This window comes from Cottoperca gobio, chromosome 20 (assembly GCF_900634415.1).
Source record: "Cottoperca gobio chromosome 20, fCotGob3.1, whole genome shotgun sequence".
Taxonomy (NCBI): Eukaryota; Metazoa; Chordata; class Actinopteri; order Perciformes; family Bovichtidae; genus Cottoperca; species Cottoperca gobio.
Genome location: NC_041374.1, coordinates 15,273,329 through 15,294,073, shown reverse-complemented (window position 1 = coordinate 15,294,073; position 20,745 = coordinate 15,273,329). Strand labels below are relative to the sequence as shown.

General features: G+C 42.6%; 1 protein-coding gene across 2 annotated transcripts in view; it reads left to right on the top strand.

Moving 5' to 3' along the window:
* Window positions 1-20,745, top strand: part of mpp7a (MAGUK p55 scaffold protein 7a) — a 127,442-nt gene that overhangs the window by 44,027 nt on the left and 62,670 nt on the right. For both annotated transcript variants that reach the window (XM_029457766.1, XM_029457765.1), the window contains exons 3-5: window positions 294-412; window positions 11,166-11,243; window positions 17,614-17,694. In XM_029457766.1, the coding sequence (XP_029313626.1) occupies window positions 294-412; window positions 11,166-11,243; window positions 17,614-17,694 (278 nt within the window). The remainder of the gene's footprint in view (window positions 1-293; window positions 413-11,165; window positions 11,244-17,613; window positions 17,695-20,745) is intronic.

Sequence of the window (20,745 nt, the reverse complement as noted above, 5' to 3'; positions counted from 1 at the left end):
GAAAGGCTTGGACAATGGTGGGAAGTAGAGGTGTGTGTGTGTGTGTGTGTGTGTGTGTGTGTGTGTGTGTGTGTGTGTGTGTGTGTGTGTGTGTGTGTGTGTGTGTGTGTGTGTGTGTGTGTGTGTGTGTGTGTGTGTGTGTGTGTGTGTGTGTGTGTGTGTGTGTGTGTGTGTGTGTGTGTGTGTGTTGCCTATAAAAGCCCGATACAGGCATTTATGTATTCCTGCACATGTACAGCACTTATGTTCTTTTACCAAATGCCATCCCTCTGTTTCCACTTCCCTGTGCGCAGGTCTGTACGAGCTGCTGGCTGCTCTGCCCTCTCAGCTGCAGCCCCATGTCAGCCGCCCTGAGGACAACATCTTCCTCAAGGACATGTTTGGGGAGAGAAGCCTCCAATCGCTGATCAAGGTAAAACTAAAAAGAACGCACCTCTTTCTTTTGGACAGTTAAGATGTGTTTCAGATTTTTGATACCAATTTTCTTATTGCCAGGGCACTGCAGTTGTCAAAGAGCAAATTCATATCCATCACAGTTGAGGCACTTTCGTTTTTCTTATAAATGCATATTGTCAAACCAGCAATTTTTAATTTCCAGCAAAGTATAAAATTGTGTTCCAGCATGTAGTTGCACTACAGTATGTCATTTAGGGAGTGACATTTCTATAATCATGAATAATTCAATTGAACTAGTAATGTCACCAAAATATCTGCAAAGTGTTACACAACTGACAAAAGGACCATTCATATGTTCAGAGATGGAGGGAAAAAGGAACAGCAAGGTAGGCAGATATAATGGTCTTTCTTTTTTAAATCTCAATAATAAACATACACACATAGAAATATGAAATAGTATGAGAAACCTCAGGCCAGATAGACATTATCTGTTTTAACACTGGATCTGGAATCTCCCTGAAATGTATACTCAGTCTACTTTACCCACCTCTACAGTCACATCCTTCTTTCTTCCTTGGGACAGAATCCAAACTCTATTGCGGGGACCCCCACCCCTGAGCTGACCTCTACTATTCACATAAATCACACATTGCTCAATTCTGCTTTATTCAAACTCCTTCTGTGCAGTCTCATTCATACATTTCTTCGTTTATTGTCATTCCAACAGTCTACCCACCCAGATCTTCTAACTCTCCCTCTGCCAGCGTGAATGGGCCTGTGGTCCGGTTACTGCCTGTTAAACTAGATAGCTGCAGAGTTTGGGGAGAAGATGAGCACACTTGATATCTTTATATGCTGGGAGACAGGCGGAGGTAATGAATGGAACAGATTCTGTCTGTCTGCCCTAACCTCATCTTCACTTGGGATTCACTGCAATCGGCAGCCAATCCCTTTCTTCTTCTCCTGCTACTGGCACTATTCAAACAACTGCTTCAGCTCTTTCTCTAGTTCATGATGTAACTTGCTATGCTTTATAAGTCAATTTACTAAGAAAACTTCTCTAATTGTTGGAGCTACATTTGACTGTATCCTTTGTATATGGTCTCCATTTTGAAAGAATGCCCAACACTGTTTTCATGTCCTGGCATGATATATTTCCCCCTTTGGTGGTCTCTCTTTCTCTCCAGCCAGAATCATTATGTCACAGAAACGATTGAGAGAGAAAAATTTAAATCATTTTCATCCCCTCCCTCTAAAGAAATCTTTTCTGTGTAAGCATGTTTGTTCAGGATCCAGGGCTGTAATGCACCAATGTGAGCGTGTAAAAGTGCCTGAATTATGGCATACCTCAGACGATGAAGCAAAACCCCGATGCCGGGACTTTAGGAAACCAGAAGGGTTTCATTTGATGCCTGGATTGTTATGGATGGCCACAGAATAAGGCCTCTTGAACATGGATAATGATGGGCAGGGCCTGCGCATGTTCAGGCTCTCATTTTCCCCAGCCCCAAAGAAAACACTGCATAGTGTGGGGCAGATAGAATGATGCTAATGAAGGTGGCATTATGTTTCTGTGATATTTAGCCAGTCAAAACGGGTGGAGCTCCAAATTCACCTAGCCCTCTAACCACTCCTGATTATACCTAGCTAAACTTTCAAGAGGAACTCAAAGGGGATACGTGTAAGTGCTGTTTAGGCAAAAGTGCCTCACAGGGTCTTTACCTGGAGTGCAGAAAGCTTTGCACCAACTGCTAGAAGGATTAAATGTTCAACAAAGTGGATAATTTATCTCCGTAATGTTCTCCAGAAATGAAGATTTAACAGAATTTGAATGGAGGATAGTTTGTATTGTTTGGAATCTTTCAAACAATTATCAACAAAAACAACATATAGAAGAATGTTTAGGGTAAGATGGACCACAAGATTAACAGGTGGATCTTTATTTTACTTTATTTAGGATCCCCATTAGTTATTACCGCAGTAACAACTATTCTTCCTGGGGTCCACATAAGACAATACATGAAAACATCACATTATTGACAATACACAATATCAACAAAATTAAATGGAAATACAAATAACAAAGTCGCTCACTTTACTTTATTTCATGTAACCTCAACAGTACATGATTAAATCACATAATAGATCTAGAAAAATACATATATGAAAGTATCCGTAACTGCACAATACTAAGTGTACCGTTAGAAATGACCTAAGTGAGTTAGGATCATTGCAACATGGGCAGAAATAAGGCATTGTACTGGACAACTGTGGTTAAGAGAGAGCTAAGCATGCTCTCAGTCTTTGAGCTTAATTAGTCAACCAACAGAATTAAATTGTCGATCCAAGAAACCAAAAGTTGTTTTCTTTGCATCGTGGTTTTGGGCTCATCTTTAGGGATAAGGTGATGAGCTGCACCGCTGCTCTTTTCCTTTGAGAAGAGACAGTTGAGGTTGTTCCGGTATCTTAATTGGATGCCTCCCTGTAGGTCAATGGGGAGGTGATCCCAGGCCAGACCCAGAACGTGAGGGATTAGATATCCCATCTGACCTACAATTGCCTTACAAGCCCCCAAATGGAGCTGGAGAAAGTCACTACGGAGAAAGAGTCTCTGGGTTACTTTGCATAGCCTCTTAACCAGATAAGTGCTGATGGATGGATAGATATACGTGGAAAAGATGTCTCTGCAATAGCAACCACTCCAATGGCAAAAGGTGGAATCCCAAAAAACTGAGCTTTGTTATTGTCAAAAGCCTAAAATGTCAGGTGTGTGTGCGTACTTGAATGGTTTCAATGGTAAAATGAACTTCCTAAATACCATTCCAAATTTAGAATACACTTAGTTCACTTGCCAGAGAGATACTGAATGGCTCTCACTTTGGTGTGACTCAGTTCACTCTTGCTACAGGAGAACACAGACACCCAATATAATACAGTTGTCTTGCCATCACACCCACAAAATGATCAAATACGTCAGTATAACATCACAGAACCACACTTCTTTTACCACAATGAGCCCATTTTTAACCTATTTTCCTATTCTGCCTTTTTATTCAATGGAGAGAAACCGAGCTGCTTTTAGCGTCTCTTATCGTTAACGTGGAGGCATAAGTGGAAACTGCCCCGCTCCAGACAAGCAGAACTATGTGTTTCCTCTGCTTTCTACTTGGTACTGAGATGTGAGCCAGCCTGTCAGCTAGCGAGCCAAATGGACAGACAGGCAGACTTTGTAACACACACACACACACACACACACACACACACACACACTCATACACACACACACACAGAAGTACAGAACAACCATCTCGCCTTACAGCAGAGACCAGCACTCAGACGCAACATTCAGGTGAACATGGCTAACGTCAGTGGCACACCATTAATAAAACCTTAATTGTCCCCTTCCTCTTAAGCCCCACCACCAAATATCTACAGATTCCGCTTTCTATTCCACAAGGCTGCGAAGGGGATACTTTGGGAATGGCTAAACAGCAGAGAGAAAACACACACATCATGTTAATCTGACAGGCCCGGCAACCTAGGTCGCTCATATGGAAACGCTCAAGCCTCACCTGGGTAATTATGAAGCATCAGTTACTGGTCAGTCTGTCTGGAGGAAGGGAGAAGGACCAGAGGAAGAGGTGTCAAAGATGGAATGAGAGACAAGAAAGAAGACCTACATAAAGACTTAAACCACACTTATGTTCTTTCTGTCTCTCCTCAACTGCCCTCATCAGATGGTTGGGACAGCCTCTTACGTCCCTCCTAAGCCTATTATGTCACAGAGATGAAACTATTTCTAATATCATCTTTCAGCACAGCTCTGGCTCTCAAGTTCACATTATTTTGCAGACTTTTCACCGGTGCAGAATCAGAGCTATAATGTGAACGCTGGCGTGTATAGCTAGCATAGCTAAAACGACGCAGACAGTTCCCCTCTTTTCAATTAAAGGGAGTTACTCAAGTGTGCTTTATATAAATTCCACCACACTAACTGTTCCACTGCCAAGTTCCATCTCCACAAAAAGCCACAGGAAATATAATACAATATTCAATTTCCACCTGCCTCAGGTGGGGCTCTCCTTAAAGACCAAGTTTCTGTCAGCAGGCCTTTAGCCAGGCCCCAAGATCCCTCATTTTGTGGTCAGTCAGTTTTCCCTTAAATTCTGCTCCTGTTAGTTGCTAATAGGCTTGGCACTTGCAACATTGTTACACAGCAAAATTGCTGTGGGCTTGCCAGTTTGTTCTCCAGTTCTGAGGGCCTTTAACGACACATATAGGTGTTGCAGCTGTCGCTTGTACCCAAGTGGAAAGTTTCAGCTATTTTTGGTAAATGAGCTCATTTTCAGACAAACTGGACTGTAGTCCTTGAGTACCAGACTTGGTATCCCATGAATAACTGGATCGTGCTCTAGGTAGCCCTCCAAGTTGTATGACTCACCCTGTAATGTCCAGCAACTCTACTCCCTGACAACAACCATAGACTTGCCCTTTGGGCACTTATCTTAACCTTTCCACACCTCAAAACATACCTTGCCCCAGGTCCCCATAACCAAGGAAGATCACAAAAGGAAATTGTTCTAAACCTCTCACCCTGCTGCAACAGCTCTCTTTGAGTCATTTAAGCCCCACACTCTGTACGCAGCAATAAAACCTGGCTAAACACCTCTGGTTCAGGACTCAGCCTGTAAACCTATACGACCTCAGAGATTCACTCGTACTGTCTGTGGTCAGCACGTCCTGTGCACTGGTCGCCTCTGAGGTCTGTATTTATTGTTTTTGGGGAACAAGAACCCTCACAGGGACTTGAGCAAATACCTTCAAGCTGCTTTGGAGAAAGGAGCTTCTATCCTTAAAAAGAGATGTTCATCTAGCGTCCTGAGCATCTCAGTCCACTCAGTTTAGATTATTGTATTCTTATTTGGTATGGTAGTGATTGTAAATTAAAAAACTGTGAACATTCAGGTTACAGTGTTTCAACTTGCCATTTGTTGCTAGAAAATATTCTTTCTGACGCAAGCCGGTTGGTTATTTACAGTTTGATAACCACACTTGAATCCAAAATATGTCTCCTTCCTTGCAAAGTTACACTCTGCGCTTAGGCTATCTTCCAAATATTTATCTAGGAGTTTAATAGTCGACTACAGCATTAAGTCAAAAGATCATGCTTAATGTCCACAAACAAGCGCCTTTGAATTGAGCCAGAAGACAGACGAATAGACGATGGATGAAGCCAAAGGCAAGTTTGTGATAGGGACAGGGGAAAGGAAGAGGGAAACTCCTTAGTTCAGCAGACAGGCTGCAATATAGCGTGTTGACTACTGATTAAAACTTAAAACTCATAGATTTGAACCATGTCTAGAGCACTGGGGGGGACTGTGAAAACGAGTAGAGGCCTACAGATACACCAGTCCCCATTCTATCAGTCAAATGTTTGTATTGGTAATCAAGGAAAATCTCTGGAGGGATACCACAACCATTATTCCAGGTCACTTTGGTTGACCCCCATTTTGTATGTCTTATGAAGAAAAAAAAAGGATTCAAAGTGAAACCAGAAGGTCTACACGATACGAAGCCAATCTTAATAGGACATGGAGCATAGGAGCAATACACAAAATATGGAAAATTAGGTTCATGGTGCCATATAGTGTATTTATTGCTCCCACATGGCCTGAGAACTGCCTGAAGACATACTGTAAGGGGCTCACATGGCACTTTTAAAGGTAGTCTTCGCAAATATATATATTGAGTTGACTGCCTCAAACGTACTTAAATCAGTCTGATTCAGTAAGTCAACTGCATTTATCCTGGCGTTATGCCCTCAGTCATTTAGAATACTGTGTCCTAAAACAATAGCTGCTATACATCACATGAATGACCTGCTTGATTGATATATGCCACTTCCGTTGGTGGTGTTTTTGTACTGTGCAAAGTTAGAGCTTGAAGTGGGGATTTCAGCCGTGTCTCAAGGTGGTCTTCTGACTGTCCTGGCCTCACAAAATACAGAGCGTCTATGGAGGTGTGTCAGGGGCCTCTCTGCTACCTTTTCCAAGAGCTCCAGAAGGAAATGTATCCCCCATCTAAATGATGTGGCTGTCATGACTGTTGGCCAGCTGCCTTGGTCTCTCTCTGTCCCGTCCACTGGATCTGCTGGAAGTTCTTAATTAGCTGTCACATTCTCCAGGCTTTTTCCACAACAAATGAGAGGCGAAGCGTACCAGACTGCTCTGTATGGGGTCTTGGTCAAGGAAAGGGGCTGGGTTTGTGTAAATTCTCTGTGCAACAATGTGAGGATACACAAAACCAGTCAATGGTATTTGCCCATTAATCAGTGGATGACCCAGTGTTCTCAAGACCCTCAATGCCCTGCTGTGTCCCGGGAACCTAATCTAGGACTAGAACATTTTTAATTGACTTAGATAATTAATGATTACGGAAAAATTAAACACATTTTTGTCAAAGGGGGGCAGACCAACAGGATCATAAACTCTTGCCCTGGAGAAATTGGTGATGAAAGAAAAAATGGCGGAAAACCTTGGCAGACCTTCCTAACTATTACTGGTGTGTTGTTTATTTTTCTAAATAAAATGTTACATTTTGGTATATCAACCACCACCGAAGATTGTCTGAGAGACGTTATTTTGGATGGTATTGCCATGACGAAAGATTGCTAAATTTGCTGCCTTTTTGTTTACATTTAGTAACCACTAATGGCAATGTTGACTGGATGCTGTGATTTCTAATGTATGCTCCTTAATGACACTGGATTGAATCTAATTTTGGTTAAATTGATGGTTGCACCCTCAACAGGCTTATGGAGAATGGTACTGTCATCTGCAGGATTGTTCATGAACTACAGCACAATGTCCAGGATCTGATGCCATCATAAAGCCAAGACTTTGTATACTGACTTACTGTAACAGAAGAAAGTCTAAATTTCTCTATTTCTGCCTTGAGTAAACGTATCATTTCACAGCTATTCCAGCTGCAACCCTGCACGTCTGCCTGTAATCCCCACTTCACGACTCCTTAGCTTGATGTAGTCTACTATGCCACGGTGCATTGACAAGGTGTTCTGGATCTGACCAAGAGATCGGACCCGGGTGGATTAACAGAGGCCTGATATTGGATCGGCTCTGGTGGGTAGATATAGAAACAGGAGTGGGAGAAAGATTGTCAACCCTAACTGGTCCGACCTGAAGTTTTCTGGGCAGTGGACATTAACCAGAGGGCCTTGAACCTCTTTGCAGGACTCAGAAACCGAAACACTATCCAGCTCTGTGATCTGCAGACCTCTCTTTCTCCTTCTCTTTTCTCCATCTATCAAGTTTGTGCTCTCTTGCACGCTCTCTCCCTCTTTCTGTGCCAGACAGTGCATGCTGTAGTGTGTCTGGATTAGCGTTTCTAAGGCGTGTTTTTTTCTTCGGCTATACCTCCATGTTGACAATCAAGGCGGTGATGGTTCTTTTTACTGTTGCATGTGCTTAGATCGCAAAGAAAACATACATACCGTTTGAATTACTGAATTTGAGCACTAAAGGTTTCTTGAAAGGTCTCCAAAGTGTCTGATCCTTAACCTTAACTGTGATCCTTAGCAGTGGTTGGAGCTCTTGCCTGAGTACAATGAAGATGGATGTTATGTTTGTGTTCCTGTCCATCCTTGTTGGACTTCTTTCATATCAATTCTTACCCGTGTTAGTGTTTTTCTTCACATTTTCTCTCCTTGTGTGTTGCTGTGTGTATTTTAAATCCCACGGGGTATTTCTGGAAGCAAACACAACTTGGTCTGAGGCCTCTGTGGAGACAGGACACACACTGCTCCTCTTGTAGCATGTTTTTTTTTAATATTTTTTGAAAGCTTCAGTGAAGGTGCACATTCATTCATCTTTTCTCAGCATCTCCTTTAATGGAGCTTTCCTCCCTGAGTTTTGAACATTTTGATCCTGACTCTTCTAACTTATTTTACATAGAAGTAGCACTACATTTCTCATCGAAGAATCTTCAGAATCCCAGTCTTTGATTCGGTTATGTGTCTAGGAGTTACACTCTGATTTGAGCTAAGCCCTCCTTGGCTATAGCACACTGTCTCTCACTGTTTCTCTCTTCTTCTTTTTTTTTAAGGTCAGGCTACTTTTTGCCAGGAGCATTGCTGCCTCACCAAAGGGACAGAGAATGTGCTATGCAAAAAGCGGGGTAATGACTTTAAAATACATTACTACGTCATGGACAGGCACTTGGAACGTGTCATGAACTGTAAATAAAAGCATTTCAATCTCGCATTTGCTCACCGAGCGGAGGACAAATTCCACAATAACTAAGTAAGTCGAGGTGGTAGAGCAACAACTACCTAAGCAGATGTCACTAGGACTGTGGTATGTTGGAGTGCTGAAGACACTGGCAACCTCTCATTTATTTCATCTGTTTTCTTACAAAGCTGATCAGGACAGATGAAGTAACCGGAGATGCCTGCCTGGCTTTTTACGGCCTTCTTATACAGAGGAACAGACGGAGGAGTCAGAGCACAGGGTGGAGTTGTTGGGACTTCATGAACAGTACAGAGTAACCGTTCAAATATGACGTGGCTATGTGAAATTAAACAGATGAGGATGAAAATTTCCAGGAATTGCCCTAGAGTGGCTGTCTTAAATATGATGCCATAAAACATGGAACACACTGACAGCAGTTTAACTCAGTACCACTTAAACAGTAGAGTCTACTCAGGCTTGTGACAGCTGCACTCCACTCTTTAATTATTTTATTTTATCTCCGTCCCTTGCCTTATCACTACTCTCGTGCAAGTTCTTGCACCTATCCAGGCCATTTCAAAGCCACTGTATTGCTTGCTATTTCCAGCACAGTTTGTATAACTCCACATCCCATCTGGGGTCCTCAAGTTGAAGCTTTCAGCGCTCTACGGCTGAGCTGAGCAACCATCTGCCTCCCTCAGGCCTTCAACAGATTACCTCCACAACGTGCCTAATGCACCATGTTTTACAGCCGAGTAATGTGGGCTTTACACAGGGATTTGAACCTCCTAAGCTGACCTTGAAACATGGCTGCTCTGTTGGCTGAGACGAAGTCCTAACAGGTCATGATTTATCACGTTTGACTGTGTGGATAAGTCGAGTTGAAATGGCTGTACCTGTTTAAGGCCAACAGTTGAGCTGGAGTTTTCACGTAAAACGAGGGCCGTACATATGCAACCACATTTGACACATAGTTCTGCTGCATTTTTCTAACCGGTAAGTCCTAAAAGCACCTTTGGAATGCTAACACTAGTTATTGTGGTGTGAATGACATCATGCACTCTCAAAGACAGATGACTGCTTGAGAAAATACGAAAGAACTTATACACACATTTTGCGTATCTTTTTGCTTATCAGAACTTCTTTATAATGTCGAGCCTAGGGCCAAAATAGTGAAAAAGATTTCCAGTGGGAATGTCATTAGAAGGGATAAGATGCTGTGATTGTGTCATCTCACAGTATCCACAGAGCTGCTACTGAGTGCCGTCTAGTTAAACATGGTTTGTGTAGTCAGGATGTCTAACAATCCGAAAACAGATGTTTTAATTGCACATGGCGTCTGTAGCCGTTCGCAATGTGACAGCAAACAAACTGCTTTTCTTGTCGCTTTCTGTCCTACAAAGTGATTCTCTGCCACACTCCTCCATCTGTGTGTGTATGTGGGTGTGTGTATGCACCACCGTGTGTGGATTTGGCCCTACAGACACAGAGTTGGCCGAGGGGCTTCTCTGTCACTCTCTCCTCAGCCACAGGGCCTTCTGTTCCATCGTGCTGGAATGCTTTGTGGGACGTCCAGCTGGAGGCTCCAGGACTGGGCCCCGGCTATAAGTCAGACCCGTGGCCTAGCTCCCCTTCACCAGGCTGGGCTGAGGAGAGACTGAGGAGTGGCTGCTGGGAGGATAGTCGTCCCTGTTCTCTGATGGGACCTGACAGAAGCCTGTAGGCTGTCAACACATTCCTGCACAGCTGCTCTTAAATCGCAAAGGGAATGGCTGTTGTGTGTGTGTGTGTGTGTGTGTGTGTGTGTGTGTGTGTGTGTGTGTGTGTGTGTGTGTGTGTGTGTGTGTGTGTGTGTGTGTGCTTAAGCTGGAGCAAAAGCGCGTCCGAGTGTATAAATTATTCCATCTCTGCTCCACATATCAGTTTTTGAGCGATGAAGTGTTTTTGTGTGTGTAAATGAGTAAACGTTAACACACGATTTGGGCCTACTTTCCATTTTAGTAAGTCTCCAGAGATGTAGCTTTGTCTCTCAACATTGTGCAGTTGCAGTGCTGAGGCTGATAAGGAAATGTTTAGCCAATTTAACCAGACTGTTGAAATGATTTGGAATCCTCGGGCCACTAGGGCATATTAAATGCATGGTGGAAAACTGGATTGTTTGTACAGTGGCTAAACGAGCTGAAATACTTAGAAGCACTCTGTTGTGCTGAGTCGAGGGAGTGTGTGTGGGTGTGTGTGTGCTTTCGAGGTGATGGCTTGCCATTTTGATCTACTGAGAGTGTGTGCGAGTAGAACATGGCGTGTTTTCGTACATGTGTGCTTGTTGCAGTGCACATGGGTGTGCACACTTTGCTTACAAGTGTGTGTGTGTGTGTGTGTGTGTTTGCGTTTGCTCAGAGAGGCCTCGTCGTGGCCTCTGCACCCCAGCATTGACCTCCTCTCGCTCTCTCTCTCTCTCTCTCGCTCTCTCGCTCTCTCTCTCTCGCTTGCACGCTTACTGATGAACACAATTTGTCCTTTCAGATCCACGAACAGCTGCAGCTCTACGAAGAGAGCAAACCTGTCCCGGTCCTGGACAGCGCTACAGCTCTGGTCCATGAAGTAAGTTCTCTTTTTTGTTTTTGGAAGGAAGGAAGGCTTCAATTTATATGATTGCACATGCAGGTGGGTGACAAATGAAAAAAAAAAACCTCAAAGTGTTTGAGTGAAGTGTTTGACCTCTCTGGGACTCCACTGGAGGGATGAACGTCATTCAATAGGTCTATAGGTTTTGAGTTGGGTTGAGATCTGGTGACTGTGAAAGCCACAGCGTATGAATCGCATCATGATCATACGCAAACCCCTTCTGTGAGGGCTCATGTCCTGTATGGAACCATTTGTTATCTTTCTCTACTTATTTATCTAAGGTTTTCCTTTAATTTGTCACCCGCCTACACACACATTATGTCTTCCACGGCCTGTCTTACTGTTTTGTGTTTGAAAACCAAGCGAACGTGATTTGCTTATACTCAAATCCAGAGAGACTTAGTGTAAGCAGGTAGGTAGTTTGTTCTGATGTGCAACAGTTAGATGTTGTGCAGATTGAACTCAAAAACTTGAGATCACAAGGGCCTCTTTATCAGCACATCTGTAACATACACTCAACACCTTTCCCGGTAGCGTGCAGTAGCCTTGGCAATGTTTGTTCTCTTTCACCTCTTACTCCGGAGTGAACTAAGAACTGTCCCCTTCTAAGTGTGTTTTTCTACACTCACTTACACTCACAATAACACTACACTATCCTTCCTCCACGCACCACCTTCTACCCACCCGCCCAAACATCTAGCCATACGCCATGAAATCGAAAATCCAGTTCTGTTACAGACAGATCATTTTCCCAGGGCAGAAACCGGATGGAAAGGCTGAAGATGGATGAGCGCGCGTGACAGCAGCAGACAAGATACAGATGATTGTGGAGTTGCATCATATAAACACAAGTCACAGCGAGGGAGAACGCATTAAATATTAAGAGTCAGAGAGAGGGGAAGCATCATAAATGGCGTGCAGTCCCTCTTCATTTGTTAACCTGTTAATGAGAAGTCATCACACAGACAGTAATAGTACCAACAGCACCACTGATGGGGATTTTCTTCTTTTGGCCCTGCTGCGCTCGTCAAGCTGTGAAAGATATTTTGTCTGATTTATTGAGCAAACGTCTAGTGTCCTGACATTTGTATTGTCCATCTGCAATATTTATTGAAAGCCACGTGTGCATATAAGCATGCAAATACCCCACACACACATGCACACACACCTGTGTAAACCCAGGAACCAGCCTGGCACAGTGAACTGGTGTGTGGTTTTGTTTGAAATCCCCAGTTCTGTTTATTGTAATCAAAGTGCCTCCCACTATTCCACCCCTTTCTAAAGATCCCGCAGCCATATATCATGCTAATTAGTACAGAGTCGAGGGAAAGACGAGAGAAAGAGGGGCCGACGTATGTACAGTCGTTTTTGGGTAAAGACCTAGGAGGAGAGAATCCAGAGTGTCCTGAGACCGTCACTAGAGAGCTGCCGTGTTGTGGTCTCGAGTGGTTTCCCTGACCTTACACGCCACAAGTGTCAGCGGAGGAGCCAGTACGTTCCATTGTGGAAGGTTCACACACGCCAATGCAGATGACGGGAGTCCCAAACTACCCAGGACCCTTAACCAAAACAGGATGGCCTAGTTTGACTCTGTCTGCACGATATTTCCAAATAGACATTTTATTGCTGTTTTTCTGTCCTACCCTGCGTTTAGTCCCGGCACCACTAACCAGATAACACCAGAACAAGAGTTCTAGCACATTCAAGCAGCCAGCAGAGTGTAAAGGCTTCTGTTGCTCTTTCTTAAGTCTTTACTCTGCCTCCCCGGGTTGTGGCGAGAGGCCATACACTTCTCATAAGACCCCCAACTATCAGCCTCCATCTTCCCTCCCCCCCTTTAGAGATTTTCTTTCTCATTCTTTTTGCCAAATTACAGACTTTCAAATTTATGCTTCCTGTTAAATGCCCCGCAAAGCGTCTCCTCGGGATTATCAGGTATCGTAATCAATCCCAGAGATGATGTATCAAAGCGTCTCGCAGCACAACCACAATCCTGAGTCCCCCTTCCTTGGCTAGTGAAAAAGAAAGAAGAAGAAAAAACTCCCAACCCGGAGCGCTGCAGTGTATTTTTAAAGCGGATTGTTTTTCACCCGTGTCACCGCTCCAAATGGATGCTATTGAAGTGGTGGCTGAGGACTAAAGTGCAACAGGAGATATCTACAGTTAGATGAAATTCATTTTGGGCTTAGGTTTCGGCTAATGGAGGCTTAATTTATTACTGAACATAAAATGACACTTCAACCCCCGTCTGCCCCCTGCCGCACTGTCTAGCGCTCACAGCAGGTGACTGCCACTGCTCAAACAACCGCTAACACCGCCTGAAACACGATCGATACTGGGCCCAGGGAATAAGTACCGTATTACATACATATGAAGACATGTCGAGAGGTGACTGCACACACACTTTTATGGATGCACACGTTTATTTCTGCACACACAGTTTCTCTCCAGCCCTCATTAAGGCTGAAATAGAAGCACTCTTGCCTCATAGCGGAACGTAACATACCACATTACATTAATCAAAAGGGGGCAAATCAGCCTCACACGTGAACCAGCTCGATGTCTAGTCGATCCAATCAGTCTCCATCAATCCTGTTGAAAAGCTACACACGCCACTTCAACAGTGAGATGAATGCCAGCCCCTTGTTCCAGATCAGTGTGTCCATCGCTTGAACCGAGACTGTGGTGGCTGACTCGTATCCTTCCACTCCTCAAAGCCTCCTTTTCCTTCTCTGGCCAACTTCCCAACGTCTTTTAATCTCACCAAAATACCTGCTGTTACTTGGGAAGACCACTGGGTGCCATCACAGGGCACTGGTGTGCAGTCCATACTATAATATCCAGTAATGGGACTGAGGGGGCTTCAGTAATGTCAGACCTACTTGTTAAATAGGTATTTAATCTAAACATTGAAAAATAAAGAGTTTTGATGAGTAGAAATGCTCAAATGTTGAGTTTTTCGAAACGGTCCATTTAACCAACAATTGTCTTTTTGTTGTGCTGATGTAATAGCTGAAATAATTAATCTTACGGTTGTAAAACTGTCTCGAGGATAATAAAGGCTTACCCCTTTTAGGTTGACCAGTTCATTTTTCCTCTGTAAATACAATTATTGTAAAAAAATATTAGTTAACTTTAAATGCAATTTTTCCTGACAATCTTTATCTTCTTTTCTCATGCTTACAGGGTTTATGCTTGAGAAAGCTCGAGCTGTAAATAAGGACACCTGTAAGTCATTAGTGCTGGGTAAAATATGATAAGTTGAGCATTTTAAATAATTCCACTGATATACTTTATGCATTTTAATATTGACCCCATTAAAAATACATTTGGATTTAAGATTTAAAGTCACTTTCAGAATGTTTCCTTCTGATCCTCTCTTTAAATGTGATTATTTGCATGAGTGAAATTTAATTACATTTTTTCTAAGTGTGTGTGAAAGCCAGTCACTTTTATACCATGAAATCTTAAAACTTTTATTGGAACCTATAAAATATAATAATAGGGAAACATCTGTAAGATCTAATCAAAATGCTGTACGAGTATAGATTCAAGTTAAACACTTACTGTAGTCAACCGATGCATTATTGATCCGTTACACAATAAAAAGAGCATTTCATCCATCATATGAAACACATGACTGAGATCAGACTTTTCTAAATAAACGCTTAATGGTTTTAATATACATTAATAAAAGCACTTTGACAAAAGGTCAGCTTGACATATTGGTTGCTATATATCAAAGCAGTGAGCTTAGCCGTTCAGGGTCCAGTGAGAGCTTTAAACTGACATGCTGGGATCAAACTTATCTAAACACTGCAGTGCCTGCCATGACATTTAACAAATGAAATAAACACAGTCTCACAGGAGATCCAACATTTTTTTTGTTGCCCCCCTCTCCCCCTCCCTCATTCTCTGTGTAGTCTGAGGATGGAAAATATGACTCTAACATGGAAGCATGAAGGTGAAGAGCAGAGCATGTTGTCAAACATGTCCCATCTGTCCTCCACGCTGAGTTATGGGACAAGGTGCTTTAATAGGACAATATGAGGGACTGGAAATTTACAGTTCTCTGTCTTCAATTCTCTCCCTCCCTCGCCGTAAACATCTTGCCGATGAGATGATGGATGTCGGCGTATCACAGCAAAAGATTTTCCCTCACTAAAGACCCTGACCCCGACTCCCCTCTATCTGTCCCGCCTCCCTTTCTTCTCTCCATTGATCATGCGTGCTATCTCTTTTTGTGTTGTTGCTCCACTTCTCCCCTTTCGCACACTTTTTTGTTTTTTTCTCGCACTTCCTCAGTCTCCCTCTGACCTTATGCTTTCAGATTCTATTATCTTGTATATTTGAGAAAGTGAAGTAATGCAGGGTTGACTGCGGTTCAGCTAGAGTAACCTTGACCACTGTGACTATTCATTAGCGTGGTCCCTCTCCCTTAGGGGGTCGAAGCTAATGGAAATAATGAAAAGACCCCCCCCTCCCCCTCCCCCAGCCAAAAGCACATGTTCCTGTGTTGGGGTGAAGTGACATAGCGTCCTCCCTAACCCCAGTCTAACCCTCGACCCCCTGCCTTTACCTCTGCTTTTACCTCCGCCTCACCTCTGTTGCTTCATTCCCGCACCGCAGGGGTCGTTATTCAAACAAACTGTCATCGTCTGCCTTAAAGGAGCACACTGCATTTTGGAGAGATTTCTGGTGATGACATCAGAGGCACCAAAATGATCTATGTGTCTCTCCACACTTCTTTGCTACACTGCGTCATGCTAACCCTTTTTTTCCCGGGGCCTACACAATTTGTGAATGTAGCGTTTTCCTGCTAGATGTTAAACTCTTTTTTATTTATAGTGTTTGTTTTTTATTAAGATTTAATAGTTTAGGTCTGTTCAAGGAAATAGTTCAAGGGACCAGTGTATTTGTACACTTATACCAACTGTTTATATTATTAATTTTATTATTACAGCAAGTACTTTTTAAATCACAAATATGCTCTCTGAAGGTTTTACAGTCAGCACAAAATATGACATCCTCTGTCATTTGACCCCCAATTTGGATAAGGAAGAAAGTGGTACAAAACAATAAATAATTGTTTCATCATATACGTTATCATTTCGTCTGTTTTGTATTTATTTTTACCAAAAAAACAAACAAAGAATAGACTTTTTGTTATTTTTTTGCTATTGTTAATAAACTTGTACAGAGAGTTCCTTCAAGTTTCATTTAATTAGGTAGATCAATTATTTTCTAGATCAATTGTTTATACTACTAAATATAATTTATAAGGAAATTGAAAAATGACTAATTGATTAATTGAGTAGTTGCCGATTAATTTCTGCATTTCATTTTTAAAATAACGCTGCTTGTATATATTTAAAGGCAAAGGGCAACATAAATATATATATATATTTAATGACATGCTGCTCTGCTGTGTATATTTTTATCCTTACCCGTGACATTGAAGTTGTACAAAACACAGATAACATCATGTACAGTAGGACCATCTGTGCATGCATGCTCACACACCACACATACAGGAGAAGAAACATGACAGTGCGTGTCTGTGTGATGTTCTGTATCACTGTGAGCGCTCCCTTCACCCCCCAGCCTGTGATCCCCACCGGCCCTCCTCTGTGTAGCCGACATTGGCTCCTGATCCCGGCTCAGTACAAGCAGGTCTTTGTGTGCAACTGCTCGCCTCTCCTCTCCACACTCGCGCCACGTCCAGGAGGATCATCCATAAATCAGAGCGCAGACGGAGGAGCGTGGCCCGGGCTTTAGAAGCAGAGTCACTCGCCTCAGAGCTACCAGACATTCATCACGAACGTAGTCCAGCGTGGTCCCACTGCTCGGAGATGCTCTCACAGCTGCCATTGTTTCCAAGAAGGATGGACTGTTCCTGAGATTTTCATTGATAAATGATCCTACTGAATAGTGAATTGAACCGAGAGAAAAATGGCATCATTCAATTTTAGGCCCCGTGACAAACCGTGACCTCAGCCTCCCATTAAGATGCACCTAATTTAGCACAATATCACCTTTCCTGTCAGATGGTTGGGGCTGCCTTAATGAACAAACGCAGCCAGTACCCTTGAGTATACAACTGTACGTTTTACACATGAGGGGTTACTTCACTGCTACACACTCCCTTACTTGGTATAATAGTTTCCATTAGATCTATCACTGTCTATCTTCACAAGTAATACAATCAGTTTTATCAGGCCAATAATCATCAACAATAAAGATCGTTGTGTGAACCTCCACAGAAGACAATGGAATTTAGAATGTAATAGCCATCCCTGATTTTTAAATGCATTTGTGTGAACATTCTCTTGTGTCTCCTCTTTAGTTGTCCGAGGAACTGGAAGGGAAATCTGCCAATGGAGAAATTAAAGAGCTTCTCAAACTGCTGGCCAAACCCCACGTAAAGGTGAGTCTGGCTCCTGTCCTTCATTAGCGTCTTTATTCTTTTAATACTCTGCAAATGTTAAACTACAAGCACATATCCTCCACAGTCCTGGCTATCTTGCACTGGAGTTTTGGCTTGTATTCTCGCTGATGTCATCACACAAACAATGTGTATCACTGTTTGTTCAGGGCTGGCATTAAAGTGATGTGATTATCATGGCGTATACAAAATAATATGCCGTCTAGATCCAGGCCGTGCAGTTTTCTTGCCTTCTTGGCAGCGTCCGCTGGCCTCATTAGCCAGACACAGACAGCTACAAAATGAATTTACACACTCTTATTTTGAAATGCATAACTGGCCATCCATCAGGCCCGGCAGGTGTCTCAGCCAGACAGAGCTGCTTTCACGATGGCGGGTTTAGAAGGAGAGCTGGACGCGTTCCTTTTTCAACGCACTGTCGTCATGCTTGTTTGGGCTCTGCCAGAAACAACAGCTCAGTTTGAAGTCCTCTCCCGACGCAATACACACACACACACACACACACACACACACACACACACACACACACACACACACACACACACACACACACACACACACACACACACACACACACACACACATTAACAGCGTAGTTCGTACACATATTCAAAACTTCTCAGTGTCAAGGGTTGTGAAAAGACGGGGGTTCCCAAAAGGATCAGGCTTACAAGTCAGATCAACATGTGGTTTATTGAATGTCTATGTGCAGTGATGTCATGATTAATTTCTTAAATGAAAACAATACAGTTGCATACATGTAGAAAAAAAACAGAAAGGCATGAGAATTGAGTTAATCACACTTAAACAGCAGTCAAAAGAAACAATCCCACATGATTATGGATACACACACACACACTCACACAGCCACAATCCCGAAGACAAACGTTCGCAATCTATTACAGCCTTGCTCTCCTACTTCGCTACGTAGGGACATTGTGACCTCCTTTGTCTCTGTCAACCCCAAAGTGAAATGCACCGGCAAATGATCACAGCGCTCGCCATGAAGCATGCCTGTGTCGGAGAATCCCAGCGTTTATTATTTTAATTGCGCTTACAGACAAGGTATTTGGCGGGGCAAGGGTGAATCCGTCAAAACGCTGAGCTCGTGAAAGTCATCGATCAGGAAGCTCGGCAACTTCAACTGATGAGGTGAGGAGAGGTAAAGGCAGGAGAAGGAAGACTGGGCCAGGTGTACACACATGCAGACACACAGACTAATGCAAAATCCTTGAAACTTTAATCCAGGAAGACAATCAAAGTTTTTATTTGATGATATTACTGTAAGTAGTGGGACGATGCCATTTTGTTTTTAACAATGAAGCTTCTATTGAGGTTCCCTATTTCCAATGAAGCTTTGAATGCTTCATATTTTATGACCCTGAACATATATTTTTGAAATCCTCAATTTCAATAAAGTGATTTGTTGGAATAAATGAGGTAGCCTTATTTTATCAAATCAACTTTGAATCCAAACTGCCGATTTCTTAAACATATTTTTACAATCGTTGATATAAAAGTGATGACGTTCTTTTTCTGTTGTAACAACGAGTAATTTACTATAATTGTGTGGTTATATAAATGTAATTTATAATACAGGTGCGTGCCTCCCTTTTGTCAGGAGTGCAAATCGCGTAAAAATGTTGTTTTTGAAAGGCTAAATGCCAACAAATATATAGCTTGGAGCAGAATAGCTTGTTGAATAAAAACATGTTGTGAATTTTCTGAACATATCTTTTTTCAATAAATGGGTTATGACTTCTGGGCTTTACAACGCTCTGGAGTTTTTTGGAAAAGTTTGGATCACACAAGTAGGAAACATTTGTACGCATCCACAACTGGAATCTACACAGTGTAATATTAATATTTATAACTGGAGCCAAATCTTTAATTGACAACTGTGTAAACACAATGAATAGATGTGCAAAACAAAAGCTGTGCAGTATTTGAAAAATAATAATAATAATAATACTAATAGCCCTAATAATTAGATGTAGATTTCCCCAAATTACCAAAATTAATTCTTGGGTCACTGGTGGGAAATCTAATCCATTAACGAGAACTGAATACGTAAGAATACATAAAAGAAATATTAGGACTATTAATCTTACAATCAAATAAATATGACATTTGCGGTGCAAGCGTGCCACCTCTGCACTGGTACAATATCCTCTCTCTGACTTCAGCCTATTCTTCTCAGGAAGAGTCTTACCAATATTTACTTGCTTTGTCTATTTGCTTTCTCTATTCACCGCTGTCATCCACACGCTGCTCATCCGACCTGCGCTCCAGTGCAGAACGAGGTCAGCCAAACAATTCCACATCAAACAATGGAAAATATTCGGCTACTGCTTTTTTCACTGCCGGCCGACAGCACTGTCAGGAGTACAGAAGTAACTGAGGCCATGGGAGGCGACCCATTATGCACTGGCACATTATCTAAGACTAGATAACTAAGACTAGAACAAAGATTTATTTCAAATATATCATGCCTGAGATGCCTCAAATAAAAATACATGAACAGTATGGGAATCTGTCCATCAAAGATTAGATTGAAAGCTTCACACACGGAGTTGTCAAGTTGAGCGATTGACATCTGCACGTGTTCACACAGTTTCTCTACCTCTCAACTTTATGACCTGGCTCCACTCTTGCGTGTTGTTTCAAGTTTTGAACGCCTGGTCCTTGAACGCTCCTGCTAGTTCCCGCACCTTGTTTTAGAGTGAGGGCTTTGACTGTAACATACTGAGGCTCTTGATGTTCTCCTGACGTTCTCCTGACATTGTGTTTTCAAACCGTAGGCAGCATGTGGGCTTCAACAATGAAGTATTCAAAACTTTGCTCTCTTTTCTGTCTCCATCTGTCCTCCAGGGCACTTGATACCAGCCAACCTCAGTGTAAATCACAGGGCTTGGGGGTGTAAAACACAAGCAGATGGCTGCTGGCTTTGAATGGCGTCTCTGTACGATAGTAACTGTATCACTCTTAATTATGGCTGAAATGATCCATTCCTAGGGTGGGGATATAAATCAA